This window comes from Diabrotica virgifera, chromosome 5 (assembly GCF_917563875.1).
Source record: "Diabrotica virgifera virgifera chromosome 5, PGI_DIABVI_V3a".
NCBI lineage: Eukaryota > Metazoa > Arthropoda > Insecta > Coleoptera > Chrysomelidae > Diabrotica > Diabrotica virgifera.
This window is the reverse complement of record NC_065447.1, coordinates 158,188,242-158,204,664: the sequence shown is the minus strand read 5'-3', so window position 1 is coordinate 158,204,664 and position 16,423 is coordinate 158,188,242. Positions and strand designations below refer to the sequence as shown.

At 37.6% G+C, this 16,423-nt stretch overlaps 1 protein-coding gene across 1 annotated transcript in view; it reads left to right on the top strand.

Moving 5' to 3' along the window:
• The window catches only part of LOC126884531 (uncharacterized), a 267,134-nt gene that overhangs the window by 225,090 nt on the left and 25,621 nt on the right, over nucleotides 1–16,423 (top strand). The window contains exon 3 of the mRNA XM_050650480.1: nucleotides 13,094–13,554. Coding sequence (XP_050506437.1) covers nucleotides 13,094–13,554 — 461 coding nt within the window. The remainder of the gene's footprint in view (nucleotides 1–13,093; nucleotides 13,555–16,423) is intronic.

Below are 16,423 nucleotides of genomic sequence, written 5' to 3'. Positions count from 1 at the left end.
TGCTTAAATTTAATGCTAGAAACTTTTTATAAAAACAGAAATAAAGCTTTTTTAAACACTTTAAAAAATCTAGTAGTCGAAGTGAGAACATCGTTCGCTGTGAATCGAAAACCAGTTCCTGGCCCGATAACGACAAATCAGTAAGTTTAAAACATATTAGCAAGATATAGTAATTAAATTTTAATCACCATGCTAAAAATAATTAGATGTTCTTTATATCCATATAAATAACAAACAGAAAATGGCAAGTGGATTTAATTCCTCTAATATGCACATGCAGCAAAGCAGTCAAATAAATTGGGTCGATCCAAACACCCAATACGTACAAACAGGACAAATTAATTCATTTATGACACCGCAAACAATACAACAAATACCACCACCAGTTATACAATACCCACAAGTATACACTGCTCAACAAGTACAACCAGAGGGAAATCAACAATTTTATCCACCAAAGTACCAAACATTACCTAGCACTTCCAGACAAGATGAAGAATGGAAAATTGCAGAAAATAGAAAACGTAACAGAAATAGTCCCGAAAATTACCAAAACAGATTAAAACAGATGAAAATAGACAACTACTGGCTCAATCCTCCTACGTCAACGTCAAACCGGTTTAATCTTTTAAATGAAGAATCCGATGGCGACGAAGAGACACAAGAAAATGGTACAATACCAAAACCTCCTCCAATATTTATTGCAGGTGTCAAAGATATAAAACCACTAAACCTCCTACTAAATAGCATAGCAAAAGAAAACCACACTATCAAGGTTCTAAACGATGACCAAGTAAAAGTTCAAGCCAAAACGATTGAAATATATAATATCATTATAAAAGCATTAGATGAAAAGAAAACTGAATACCACACATACCAAAAAAAAGGAGATAGATCATTCAGAGTCGTTCTAAGACATCTACATCCAACAACCAACCTAGAAGAGGTAAAGGCGGAACTGGAGAGCCAAGGGCATATTGTGAACCAGATCACTAACATACGACATAGAATAACAAAAAACCCACTTCCATTATTTTTTGTAAATCTTAAATCAAGCTCTAACAACAAAGATATATATAATATAGACTCACTACAAAATGCAAGAGTAAAATTTGAACCACCAAGGCCTGTAAGGGATCTAGCACAATGCCAAAGATGTCAGAGATATGGACATACGAAGAACTTCTGTGTCAGGCAACCCAGATGTGTAAAATGTGCGTTAAACCACCCGACAAAAGAATGCACACAGAAACATCGAACAGAAAATGTCATATGTGTCTTATGTAATGGTAATCACCCTGCCAACTACAGAGGGTGCACTGTATACAAGCAATTGCAGAAAGAAAGATACCCACCGCTGAGGAAGAAGGAGTCCGAAGAAAGTGCAAGGAGAGTATACCAAAATTACATAGTACCAGGTGTTACATACAGCCAAGTCGCAAATAATAATCAACAATTGAATCAAATTACTACACAACCATCTGATATACAAGAGTTAAAACAAATGATGAAGGGTCTCATGGAGCAGATGAGCACCATGCTCAACCTTCTTACCACCGTCGTAGCAAAGATGAAGTGATGGCAGACAAACTAAAATTTGTGATCTGGAATGCGAATGGATTAGCCCAACACAAACATGAACTTAGTTTATACTTGACAAATCATAAAATTGATCTAATATTAATATCAGAAACGCACTTCACAAAAAAGAATGTCTTAAAAATTCCATATTATACAGTTCACCATACCATGCATCCTGATGGAACCGCCCACGGTGGCACGGCAATCATTATTAAAAACACAATCAAACATCACCTCGCAACTTGTCTTGCAAAAGAATACATACAAGCCACAAACATAGTTGTAGAAGACTGGACAGGCCCCATTACTTTCTCTGCGGTTTATTGCCCTCCAAAGCACAAAATAACAAAAGAAGACTTTAAAGTGTTCTTCGACGAACTAGGCAACCGATTTATTTGTGGCGGTGACTATAATGCCAAGCATCAGAGTTGGGGTTCTAGACTAGATACGACCCGAGGAAGAGAGCTATACAAAGCAATAAACAACGATAATCTAGAAGTAGTAACAACACGAGAACCAACGTACTGGCCAACCGACTTAAATAAAACACCCGATCTTCTGGACTTCAGCATAACTAAACAAAATAACAGGAACTATATGCATGCGGAGTCATGTTATGAACTTTCTTCCGATCATTCGCCAGTTGTTATAACACTAAATAAAAAAATTCTCCACAGGGAAAAACCATGTGTATTGCATAATCGAAAAACAAACTGGAACATCTTTAAACAACTGGTCGAGGAGCGACTTCAACTAAATATTTCCCTAAAGACCAATGAGGAGATCGAATATGCAGTAGAACACCTAAATTTAGTTATACAACAAGCTGCCTGGGACTCAACAACACCCAGCAACAATGAAATGAAGAATGAATACACTTCATTATCAATAAGAGAGAAAATAGCCCAGAAAAGAAAACTCAGAAAACAGTGGCAAGCAACTAGAGCGCCACAAACAAAAACACAGTTGAACAATGCTGTTAAGGAGCTAAAAGAAATGATAGCAACAGAAAAGAATCTTCAATTCAGTGAACACATAAAACAACTAGATACAACTGAACAAACAAACTACTCCCTATGGAAGGCTACTAGAAAATTAAAAAGACCCCAATACAATATACCACCATTAAAAAAAGAGCAGGGCGGATGGTTAAAAACACCAAAGGAAAAAGCAGAGACATTTGCAAACCACCTAAGAACTGTGTTCATTCCCAATGAAACAACTGACCCCAACCAAGAGGAAACAATAAACCAAGCACTTGAAGAATCATACCAGCTAGAATTACCAGAAAAAAGATTCAAAAAAAGTGAAATAAAGGCCACAATAAGATTCAATACCAACCCTAAAAAAGCTCCAGGGTACGACCTAATCACAGGACAAATATTACAAGAACTGCCGGAAATAGGATATACATATTTAACACAATTATTCAATTCAATCATGAAAATCAGCTATTTCCCGCCACAATGGAAAGTTGCCGAAATAACACCCATTTTAAAACGAGGCAAACCACCTGAAAGGGTAGAATCATACCGGCCCATCAGTCTACTACCCGTGCTATCCAAAGTGTTCGAAAAACTTTTATTAACAAGACTAACACCTCTCCTAGAAGACGAGGGAATAATTCCAACTCACCAATTTGGATTCAGGCAGAAACATTCTACCATTCAACAAGTACATCGACTAGTAAACAGAATCCATAAAGACCTCGAAGCATCCAGATATTGCTCCGCCCTATTCATAGACATAGGACAAGCGTTTGACAAGGTATGGCACCAGGGGTTGCTCTATAAGCTGAGGAGTTGTTTGCCTCTAAATTATTACACACTACTAAAGTCATACCTTACAAATAGACGCTTTAGAGTCAAATACGACAATGAAATATCAGAACTTCAACCCATAACAGCGGGTGTCCCCCAGGGAAGTGTTCTGGGTCCTGTCCTGTACCTACTCTATACTACAACAACAGCTACATTTGCAGATGATACTGCGATCTTATGCTCCAACAAGAATCCAAACATCGCATCAGAACTATTACAAAATAACATAACTGAAGTCGAAAAATGGTTACAAAAATGGAGAATTAAACCAAATGAGCAAAAGTCAATACATGTAACATTTACAACCCGTAGAGGAACCTGTCCACCTGTATGTATTAACCGCAAACAAATACCACAGAAAGACGATGTAAAGTACCTTGGGATTCACCTGGATAGAAAACTGACCTGGAAAAAACACATTTTTTCCAAACGAAAACAATTGGGCCATACAGTGAGAGACATATACTGGCTAATAGGAAAACAATCCCAGTTATCAACACAAAATAAATTACTCCTATACAAAGCGGTGTTGAAGCCAATTTGGACCTATGGGGTAGAACTGTGGGGAACAGCCGCAAATTCTAATATTGAAATAATACAAAGGTTCCAATCCAAAATACTAAGGATGATTTTAAATATACCTTGGTACATCACCAACAACGCCGTACATCGAGATGCAGAGGTAACTTATGTAAAGGAAGAAATTACATATCGAATAAAAAAATACAAGGACCGATTGCGGGAACACCCAAACCACCTAGCAAGGAACTTGATGCAGATGTGTGCAGTGCGCAGGTTAAAACGTAAAGTGACCAGTGATTTAGTGTGAGCTAAAAAAAAGTGTAGTACTTATTTATGTTTTCCCAGAACCAATAATAGTTTAGTAGACTAACATTAAGAGCGGCATATTAATGGGTATGTTCGCCACATGTCAATAGTTTAGCCGACATAAATATTATTTAATGCTTATTACTTTGTAAAAAACGGCAGATTGTAATACATTGGGATGTCAATAAAAAAAAAAAAAAAAAAAAAAAAAGAAACTTTTTATAAAAACAGAAATAAAGCTTTTTTAAACACTTTAAAAAAGTTATAATGGGTTTTCTCAAAAAGTGCTTAATTTTTTGGATATTTCACTTCGAAATATTCTATTTGAAATTTGGTGAATATGGATCTATTTTTCATTGGCTATAACTCTGGTTTTACGAGGTCCAGAGACCTAACGAGTAGACAATTTTTTTTTACTTTTTTACAGGCTATATTTTTGCTAAGAACGTTTTTTTTTGACAAAATACTTACTTTTTGAGTTATTTGCGAAAAACCGTCTAAAAATGTAGTTATTTTGTTGAAAAATGAACATATTCACTAGCAAATAACTCGAAAAGTGTTGACTTGGCGAAAAAGCTCTATAGAACAAAAGTTACTTAAAATTAGTCAGTATATCCATTTCCGGACTTATATTGTTTCACCCCCAAGAGGGGGTTAAAGTCACCCCCAGGGCAAAAGCACACATCGGCACAATATCACTTTTTTTCTTGGACATGTAAGCTATGCGTATGCCAAATTTCATGTCAATCCAAGCGGTTCTTTAAAAGTTAGAGCAAAAACCCGTGAAAGAATGGACTAATATAGATTATTAATATAGATGTCCATCTTCTTCTTCTTCTTCTAATGGCGCTACAACCCTTTGTAAGTCTTGGCCTGCTTAACAATGTTTTTCCATTCTGCCCTGTCGGATACTCTCCTTCGCCACTGCCTGATGTTAATGGTTTTAAGCTCCCTCTCTGCGTCGTCTATCCATCTTTTACGGGGCCTTCCTATTGTTCTGTTTCCTTGGGGCTTCCATATCTGGATTACTTTTACAGCTCGATTATCTGGCATTCTTTCTAGGTGACCTAGCCAGTTTAGTCTTTGTGACTTTACAAATCTAACAATATCTGCGCTCTGCATTAGTTCATCCAGCTCATGGTTCATTTTAATTCTCCACGAACCATCGCTGCATTGGGTTGGTCCAAATATCTTCCTTAGTATTTTGCGCTCAAATATTCTCAGTTGATTTTCATCATTTTGTGAGAGGTCCGTGAAGTTGGCCCGAAAAAGTCGGGAATAAAAATGTGACCGATGCTATTCGATTGTCCATTGATTGTCCACGTTTGTCCACAGTGTTATTTCGTTAGTCCACCCATCAATTCTTTTTTATAAACAAACATTTTTTTCGGGCTAACTTCACAAATCCACAAATTTTCGAAAATTCAAAAACTCTCTTGCTATATTATTTGTCCATCGTTTGTCCAATAATTTTTTTTATATATATTGATTACGGATAATAGGACAGTACTGCTGAAAAAGTACTTCAGACTCGCATTAAAATGAATGTTTCTGCGAGGACAGAATCCCAACTACCCGTTTGTCCACCCATTCGCAGCGTTTGTTTGTCCAACCCCTTAAAGTACGAAACCACCCTACTGGAGATTGTAATTAATTTGTTTTTAATTATCAACTTCACGTCCGCTTAAATTCATATTTAAACGTTAATCCCAACTACCCGTTTGTCTACCCCTTCACAACGTTTGTCCAACCCCTTAAAGTGCAAAACGACCCTCCTGGAGATTTTAATTAATTTTTTTTAATTCTTAATTCGGGCTAACTTCACGTCCGTTTAAATGCGTATTTAAACGTTAATTCGGGGACAGAATCCCAACTGCCCGTTTGTCCACCCCTTCACAACGTTTGTCCAACCCCTCAAAATGCGAAACAAGCCCCGTAGAGGTTGTAATTATTTTTTTTTTCATTCTCAGTTCGGGCTAACTTCACGTCCGCTTAAATGCGTATTTAAACGATAATTCGGGGACAGAATCCCAACTGCCCGTTTGTCCACCCCTTCACAACGTTTGTCCAACCCCTTAAAGTGCAGAACGACCCCCTGGAGATTGTAATTATTTTTTTTCATTCTCAATTCGGGCTAACTTCACGTCCGCTTTAATGCGTATTTAAACGTTAATTCGGGGACAGAATCCCAAATACCCGTTTGTCCACCCCTTCACAACGTTTGTCCAACCCCTTAAAGTGCAAAGCGACCCCCCTGGAGATTGTAATTATTTTTTTTTAATTCTCAATTCGGGCTATCTTCACGTCCGCTTAAATGCATATTTAAACGTTAATTCGGGGACAGAATCTCAACTACCCGTTTTTCCACCCCTTCACAACGTTTGTCCAACCCCTTAAAGTGCAAAACGACCCCCCTGGAGATTGTATTTTTTTTTTAATTCTCAATTCGGGTTAATTTCACGTCAGCTTTAATACGTGTTTAAACATTAATTCGGGAGCAGAATCCTAACTACCCGTTTGTCCACCCTTTCGCAGCGTGTGTCCAACCCCTTAAAGTCCGAAATAACCCCCTGAAGATTGTAATCATTTTTTTTTAATTCTCAATTCGAGCTAACTTCACGTCCGGTTAAATGCGCATTTAAACGTTAATTCGGGACAGAATCCCAACTACCCGTTTGTCCACCTCTCCGCAGCGCTTGTCCAACCCCTGAAAGTGCGAAACTACCCCCGTAAAGATTGTAATTATTTTTTTTTTAATTCTTAATTCGGGCTAACTTCACGTCCGCTTAAATGCGTATTTAAACGTTAATTCGGAGACAGAATCGCAACTGCCCGTTTGTGTACCCCTTCACAACGTTTGTCCAGCCCCTTAAAGTGCAAAACGACCCCCCTGAATATTGTAATTATTTTTTAATACTCAATTCAAACAAACAAACGCTGCGACGGGGTAGACAAACGGGTAGTTGTGATTCTCCCCCGAATTAACGTTAAAATACGCATTTAAGCGGACGTGAAGTTAGCCCGAATTAAGAAATAAGAAAATGATTACAATCTACAGGGGGTCGTTTCGCACTTTAAGGGGTTGGACAAACGCTGCGAGTGTGTGGACAGACGGGTAGTTGAGATTCTGCCCCTGCAGAAACATTCATTTTAATGGAGTCTGAAGTACTTTTTCAGCAGTACTGTCCTATTATCCGTAAGCAATATATATAAAAGAAATTTTGTTTTAAAAATATCAGTGGGTGGACAAACAAAATTATGTGGTGGACAAACATGGACAAACAATATTGCAAGAGAATTTTTGAATTTTCGAAAATTTGTGGATTTGTGAAGTTGGCCCGAAAAAAATTTTTGTTTATAAAAAAAATTGATGGGTGGACTAACGAAATAACACTGTGGGCAATCAATGGACAATCGAATGGCGTCGGTCACATTTTTTTCCCGACTTTTTCGGGCTAACTTCACGGACCTTTTTGTGAGAGGGTCCACGTTTCACATCCATATGTGACGACTGGCCTAATTACTGTTTTGTAGATTCTAAGCTTAGACTCACGGTTCAGTAATTTACTCTTCATTAAGTCTTTGTATGCATAAAAGCACTTATTACCGCTTAGAATCCGTGCTTGTATTTCTTGACTGATGTTGTTGTTGTCATTTATTATTGAGCCTAGGTAGGGAAAAGTGGAGGCATATTCGTAGGTATGGTTGTGTACCTTCAGATTCTTCATTTGTTTATAACTATGTATATCATCAAAATCGGCTGCAGGAAACATAGATTATTCACTTCAAAACTACTTCGTCTGTCAATGCCAGATGGCGCTAGCCACCTACTATCATCACTTCGGTTGCAATGGGTGGGAAAACCTCTCGATGCGAATCAGTTAAAATATGGAGAACAGTGCCTACGTTCTTTCCGATGAGACTCCAATAAGAGCCGAAAATCGCGATTCAAGGGACTGGACTGCCCTCCGTATTCTAATTGAAAAGTAAGATTGTTTTGCCTTCGCATTGCAACTGAATAAAAGTTTTTATTTTATAGTCGTATTACTCCGTAGAGTAACTAGGTGCATTTTTCCGTTGGAACTTTACCAGATGCAGACGGGGGATGTGAATTGCATAGTGTAGAATTCCTTCCCTCTCGTCTTCACTGCAGCATCCATTTGACTTGCAAATTGTAGAAGTCTTGGAGGTGTCACCAGGAAAGTGTACCAATAAGTTTTTAATTTAAAAATCTTTTAGTAATATTTTTAATATTTTCAATATTAATAATTTACTATTAGGTATGAAAACTACTTCGTCTTTCAATGCCAGATGGCGCTAGCCACCTACTATCAGCACTTCGGTTGGAATGGGTGGAAAAACCTCTCGATGCGAATCAGTTAAAATATGGAGAACAGTGCCTACGTTCTTTCCGACGAGGCTCCAATAAGAGCCGAAAATCGCGATTCAAGGGACTGGACTGCACTCCGTATTCTAATTGAAAAGTAAGATTGTTTTGCCTTCGCATTGCAACTGAATAAAAATGGTATACATTTTTATTATATAGATTATTAATATAGATGTCCATGCTACTCAAAAAAATTTGGTTTCGGCCTGGAGGGGGATGTCACGAGAAAAATCTTATTTCTCTGGACTATATTTACATAGACCATACTTATATCTAAAACTTATAACGTTGAATTATTTTAATTTTAAAAATATAAAGATAATAATTTGTATTTTAGATTAACCTAGAACTGTTATTTTTATTTCGTCAATTAAAAGATAAATCCTTCAATTTAACAACAAAAGTGATATGAGTTCAAAACATCAACTCTTAGTTATAATTTATAAATACATAAATACAAATGTCAATAATGATTTATTACAAATGTCACTTATAAATGTTTAAATTGTGAAAATTATGGTAAAAATGGATGAAACACCTTCAAAAAATCATTATAATTCTCATAGAAAACGAAGTTCGTCAGAAGAATCCCATCAGAAATTGTTTGCAATCCTTTCTTGAATATGATGAGAGATTTTCGGAGGTCCCATAAACAAAATTTAACAGTAACTGAATTAGGTGAGAAGAGGAGCCCAAATTTGAAGTCAGATGCTCGAAAAAGACTATATTTTATTCCTTTTTGTTAACCTATAAGATAAATTATGCCTGGTTGCACCAACACATCTTAAGCTTAAGACGTGCTTTACGCTCAGCTTGCGATACATACACGTTGCGCTATTAAGTCTTAGACCAATTTTCAGCTTTCCACAATGAATTGCCGTATGGATTGCATAGATAAGAATGAGCTGGGCTAAGCTGGAGCTTAAGATTTGTTGGTGCAACCAGGCATGATTATGCTTAATCAAAATTTATCCCTCACTAACAAGTTGTAGTCTATGTGACTAACAACTTCAGTGAGAAACTGGGTTTATTTATTATGTTGTTAGTTGCTACAAATAAACTCCATTGTTATTATTATGTTATTATAAAAATAACACAGGCCAAAATAATTTAACCAATATTCGAATCCAGAGATCAGAATATTTTTATTCTTCTTCTAGACTGACTTTACAACTCGAGAAGAGTCTTCGCCGTATCCACTATAGCCCTCCATCTTCTACGATCTCGCGCTTCCATTTCCCATCGTTTTATCCCAATCCTAGATAAATCTGCTTCAACATCATCCTTCCATCTTTTTCTGGGATGGCCTACTTATCTTCTACCGTCTGGTCTCTCAAAAAATACTGTGTTTAACACTTTATCTTCCTCTGACCTTACTACATGACCTGCCCATCTTATCCGGTTAGCTTTTATATGTCTGACGATGTTTTCAGTACCGATTCAGAGTTACCAATTCAGTATTACAGCGCCTTCTCCACTCTCCTGTCACTTCATCTCTTTCAGAACCAAATATCATTCTGAGAACCTTCCTTTCAAATACGAGCAGCTTATTTATTTCACGAATGGACTGATCTGAACTCCATGTTTCGCTTCCATATGTAACAACCGGGTGAATAATTGACATGTACAGTCTTAATTTAGATTTTCTTTTCAGCAACTTCGATCTTAATAATGATAATAGGGAGTATAATGCTCTATTTCCCGCAGCTATCCTTGCTGAGACCTCTTTTTCTATGTGGTGGTACCGCCCCCAGATATTTAAACTCTTTTACCACTTCGAAGTTTGGTCATTAATAGTTATGTTCTGCCTAACTCTCGGTCTTGGATTTTTGGTTACGAGCATGTATTTCTTCTTCTCTTCATTTACTCAAAGGCCCAGACTACCTACTTGTTTCTTCCTCGAGTTCCGAAAACGCTTCTCTTTCGTCTACAACAAAATAACAATGGACTAACCCCTTATGCTGAAAATGTCCTAGGAGAATATCAAGCCGGTTTTAGGGCAAACAGATCCACAATAGATCAACTATTCACGCTGAGACAGCTTCTAGAAAAGGGATGGGAGTATAACAGACCCATACACAATCTCTTCATAGACTTTCGACAGGCATATGACAGCGTAGAAAGAAGCCAAGTATGGAATGCCATGGCGGAGTTCTCAATACCAAAGAAACTCATTTGGATAACTAAAGTCTGTATGGAGGGTGGAATATCAAGAGTACGTGTAAATAATGAACTGTCTGACAGCTTCGAAATCAACAGTGGACTCAAACAGGGTGATGCGGTATCTCCACTACTTTTTAACCTTGTATTAGAGAAAGCCATGAGGTCGGCCGAAATAAAAACAGAACTGCTATCGGTTCAAGGTCCCAAGTTATTATTAGCATACGCAGATGACATTGATCTCGTCGGAGACTCCATCCTATCCACAAAAGCCATTTTCAACAAGGTGGAAGGAGCAACAAGCGAAGTAGGGCTAAGGATTAATGAATAGAAGACGAAATATATGTATGTAAATAGAACGACACGAAGAGACAGGATAGGACAAAATGTGACAGTCAACACCTTCAATTTCGAAAGAGTACAACGTTTTAAGTATCTGGGGGCCGTAATCACAGCTGACAACGTTGTTACTGAAGAAATAAAAGACAGAATCCAATCAGCAAATCGCTGTCTATTCGCACTGGATAAGCTTATAAAATCAAAAAATCTTACAAGAAGTTCCAAGATCAAAATCTATAAATCCATCGTCAGACCTGTACTAACATATGGTTGCGAAACATGTACCATGAACAAATCAAACGAAGAAAAGCTCAGACGTTTTGAACGATAAATACTTAGAAACATTTTCGGACTTCACCACGACATTAACACAAACCAGTATAGGATCAGAACCAACTTCGAATTAAAAGAACTCTACAATGACACCGATATTATCCAAGAAATTAAATCACAGCGACTAAGATGGGCAGGCCACGTGTACAGACTTCATAACGAGAAACTTGTAAGACTGGTATTAGGTCTGGATCCCGCGTATGAAAAAAAAGTTGATTAATAGCAAGCTGAAAATTTGTTAATAGCTTAAGGGTGTCTGGTCGGACAAATTTTGATATATGGGAACACTGGAACAGGGGAAGTTTTAATTGTGGAACAGGTTAAAAATTTGGAACGGTCAGACCACGAAAACGGCACATGTATTTTGTCCGACAGAACAGACTTACAACTCTTCGAACAGAGATTAAACTCTCATGCAAAAATCAGGCTGCTATTTATCGCCAAATGGGCGTTTTATTGAGTGGAACATGTAGAATATGTCAAATGACAGGAATTATGACAGGTGATAAATAGCAGTCTGATTTTTGCATGAGAGTTTAATCTCTGTTCGGAGAGTTTAAGTCTGTTCTGTCGGACAAAATAAATATGCCGTTTTCGTGGTGTGACCGTTCCAAATTTTTAAGCTGTTCCACAATTAAAACTGCCCCTGTTCCAGTGTTCCCATATATCAAAGTTTATCTGACTAGACACCCTTAAGCTATTAACAAATTTTCAGCTTGCTATTAATCAACTTTTTTTTCATACGCGGGATCCAGACCCATATGGAAGGGACCACTCAGACGTCCCAGAATGCGATGGAGAGATAACATCCAAGCAGATCTCCTAAAAATGAACATCCATTTGACCCTAGGTTGATGGAAGACCGAACAAATTGGAAGAAAGTTGTACAGTCAGCCAGGACCCACCCAGGGTTGTAGCGCTACCGCTACGTGATGATTCTCTTCAGTCTCTTCTAGAATGAGCGTCTGCATCTAGATCATCAGCAAATGCCGAACAATAGCTTGGATCCTCGATTCGCAAATCCCCTGTCAGCTCAGATGATATTTTACTTATTGCATGTCTAATGCCAAATTGAATGGCAACGGTGATAAGGGGTTTCCTCGTCTAAGTCCTGATGTTATACTAAATGGTGTCGATGTTCTGTTTCCTATTCTTACCTGTGATCCTGTGAATATAAATCTGTCACGCACATTTGCGTTAGCTCCACTAATTTTCTTGGTATTCCCGTTTCTAGCATGGCCAGCCATAGTCTGCTTCTTTGTATCGAATCATATGCTTCCTGAAAAGCTACGAAAATTTAGTGTACATATCGGTTGAATTCCCAATTTTTTTCTATATAAATAATACTATTTATAAACAGTGCAACAAGTGAAGGGTCCACGACCGTATTAGCTCAATATACCCGTGTGTCTAGTAGCGTGACTGTTACTGTATGTGTGTATACATAGTGTTATTCTTATAATGACTGGATATATATTTTTTATTTTTTTACTGTCTCCAAAGTTATCTCCAAGATTCATCTTATATTTTTAGTTTTTTAGACTATAAATAATACATAGTGTTATTCTTATAATGACTGGATATATTTTTTTATTTTTTTTTACTGTCTCCAAAGTTATCTCCAAGATTCATCTTATATTTTTAGTTTTTCAGACTATAAATACTTCAGAGATTCCGTCCAAATACAATCCGAAGTAGTTAAAGTAGAATGCTTCAACATATTCTACAAAGTATACGAAAACGTCCATGCCATCTTCAGGCAACCAGCGCAAACCATCCAAAACGTCGACAAGCCAAATGTAATCCTTCTTGGAATCGACAGCATTTCAATGTCAAATTTAATAAGAACGATGCCAAAAACTTACGAGTTGCTAGAAACTACCAAATGGATACGATTGACAGCATACAATAAAGTGGAGGACAATACATTTCCTAACCTCATAGCCGTTTTGGCAGGAGTTAAATTTTCATATCATGAGAACCTTCCGGAAAATGCTATCTGCAATCCTTATGATACGAAGTCGTTGAACAACTGTAATTTCTTATGGAATGTTTACAAAGAAAACAATTATAGCACTGTGTATGCAGAGGATACGCCAGAACAAGGTGAGGGTTGTAAATTGTTGAGCGTGGGAAAAGGGAAGGTTTGATTGTATAATTTTAATCAACTTTAGACCCTTTTAAAGCTTAAAATTTGCTTCAATATTAGCTTTTAATTGATTTTGGTGTTTATAAGGGCGACGGTGATATATACTAGGGATTTCCACAGTTTTCACTGTATTCCTTTACTCTCAACCGTTCTCTCCAGTTCTTTCTGTTTTGCCAGTCCCCTTCCTTGCAGACTTCTTCTTTCCAATGCTTCGTCCACTTCATCTCTGAAAGATCTTCGGGGTCTGCATCTCTTCATTCTTCCTATCGGGCTTCACTCTGTTATTCTATTTATCCAACGATTTTGGTCTGCTCTTCTGACAGGTCCGTACCAGGTTAATCTCTTCTGTTCGATGTAGTCTATTATATCTGAGTTCATTCCCACTATTTTCAGAATCTTTATGTTATTTTATGACGACTATTTCACTAGACTGTTTTTAACTGATAAAACTTCATAGCAACGCATCGTTTCCTACTGACAAAACTCCTTAGCGACGTGATTTCTCAGCGACAAAATTATAACAGATCCGTCACGAAAGTGTCTGGTAATAACAAATAAATAAAGATTATATTTCGTTGATCCATCCATCCATCCATCCAATGGCACTACAGCCCAAATCGAGCCTTGGCCTCCTTCAATAAGCTTCTCCAATCATTTCGATTTACCGCTGTTCTTTTCCATGAACGCGTTCCCAGGAAGTTCCTGGCATCCTAATCGACTTCGTCTTCCCATCTCTTTTTAGGTCTTCCAACAGGTCTTCTTCCGTGCATTCTTGCATTCAGCAATTTTCTGGGGATTCTATTCTCATGCATGCGGACCACGTGCCCTGCCCACCGTAATCTCTGCAGTTTAGTGTGTTGTGCTAGAGTTGGTTCGCTATATTGCTCGTATATTTCTCTATTATACCTAATTCGCCAGTTGTTATTTTCACTTATTGGGCCCAGTATCCTACGAAATACTTTTCTTTCAAACACATCTAATGCATTGGCAGATTTCTGTGTCGCCACCCATGTTTCGCAGCCATAACTTACTATGGGCCTGATTATTGTTTTATATACCCGGAGTTTTGTTTTCCGGTGTACGTCTCGCGATTTGAATATGTGGCCCATCGCGAAATAGGCTTTATTTGCCAGCACAAGCCTTCTATTTATTTCCGGTTCTTCTTCATTGCTTGCAACCAGATCCATTCGTATGTACGTGAATCTATTCACATGTTCTATATCGTCAATAAAGTGTTGTTGCGCCGGTCTATTTGATCTGGTTTGTATGAGTAGTTTTGTTTTATTTGTGTTTATTGCTAGTCCTACTGCTTCTGCACTCTGTTTCAACTCAACGTAGGTTTCTTCCGCTGCATTCATTGTTCTGCTCATTATGTTTATATCATCCGCGTATGCTGCTAATTGGGTAGATTTGTTTGTAAGTATGTTATTTCCGCTTACCGTCAACCGTCTAATTACATATTCAAGAACAAGATTAAAAAGCGTTGGAGCCAGTTCGTCGCCTTGTTTCAGTCCTTGCGTTATCGTAAACGCATCAGTGATCTGTCCTTGAATACATACTTGTACTTCTGTTTCTGTCATTGTCATTTGCACTAGTCGTATTAATTTTGATGGTATGCCAAATTCTTCCAATATATTAGGTAGAATTGTTGTATCTATTGAATCATAGGCTTGTTTAAAATCTACAAAGAGATTGTAAACGTCCATGTCATATTCCCATGCTTTGGCTAGTATTTGTTTAACTGTAAATAGTTGGTCAATGGTAGATCTATTTTGCCTAAACCCTGCTTGATATTCCCCGATGATTTTTTCCGTGAGAGGTTGAAGTCTTCGATTAAGGATGTTTGTGAATATTTTGTATCCCGAACAAAGTAAAGAGATCCCTCTATAATTCTGACACAACAGTTTGTTTCCTTTTTTATGAATAGGGCAGATTATACTTTTCTTCCATTGTTGGGGGATTTCTTCTTCTATCCATATCTCTCGTATTAGCTGATACATCTGTTGTGTCAAATTCCTTCCTCCTTGCTTGAGTAGTTCTGCCGGTATTTTATCTATTCCCGGTGCTTTATGGCTTTTTTGTATGTGGATTGCCGTTTGGACCTCCTCTAGCGTTGGGGGTCTAGTTAATTCATTTTCTTCTCCATCTTCCCCCAGCTCTTGTTGTTGTACCTCCTGCCGTGCCTTCTGCTGCCTCTGTTGTTGTAGTGGTGGTTGTGCCCCTTTGTTTAATACTTCCTTAAAATATGTCATCCAGGTTATCTTAATTTCGTCCATATCGCTAATGATTTTACCCTTCTTATTTTTGCAGAGGCTAGTCTTCGGTTTGTATCCCTGTCTTAAATGTTTAATAAGTTGGTATGCACTACGTGTTTCGTTTTCCTTAAACTCCCTCTCTATGTTTAGTATCCGTTGGTTTTCGTACTTTCTCTTTTTCTGCCTGCACAGTTTATCTGCTCTTCGTCTTTTGTTCTCAAATTCTGTTTTTCTCTCTCTAGTACGTCTGAGTATGTAATTCTTATGTGCTTCATTTCTTTCCTGTATAGCTTGTTTGCATTCTTCATCGAACCATGTTTCTTCTCTCCGTTGTGTCTTTGTTCCTATGACTTCTTTCGCTGTGTTTAGTATGATACTGCTTATGGTGTTCCATTGATTTTCTATTGTGGAGTCTGCTCTGTTTTCTTCTAGTAATTTTTCATCCACTGTTCTCTCTAGTGTCTGCACTAGTAGATGGTCTGAGTCGCAGCTTGCTCCACGTCTGCTTTTTACATCTAATATACTCGTCGCCATTCTTTTTTCAGTCAGTATATGGTCTATTTGATTTATT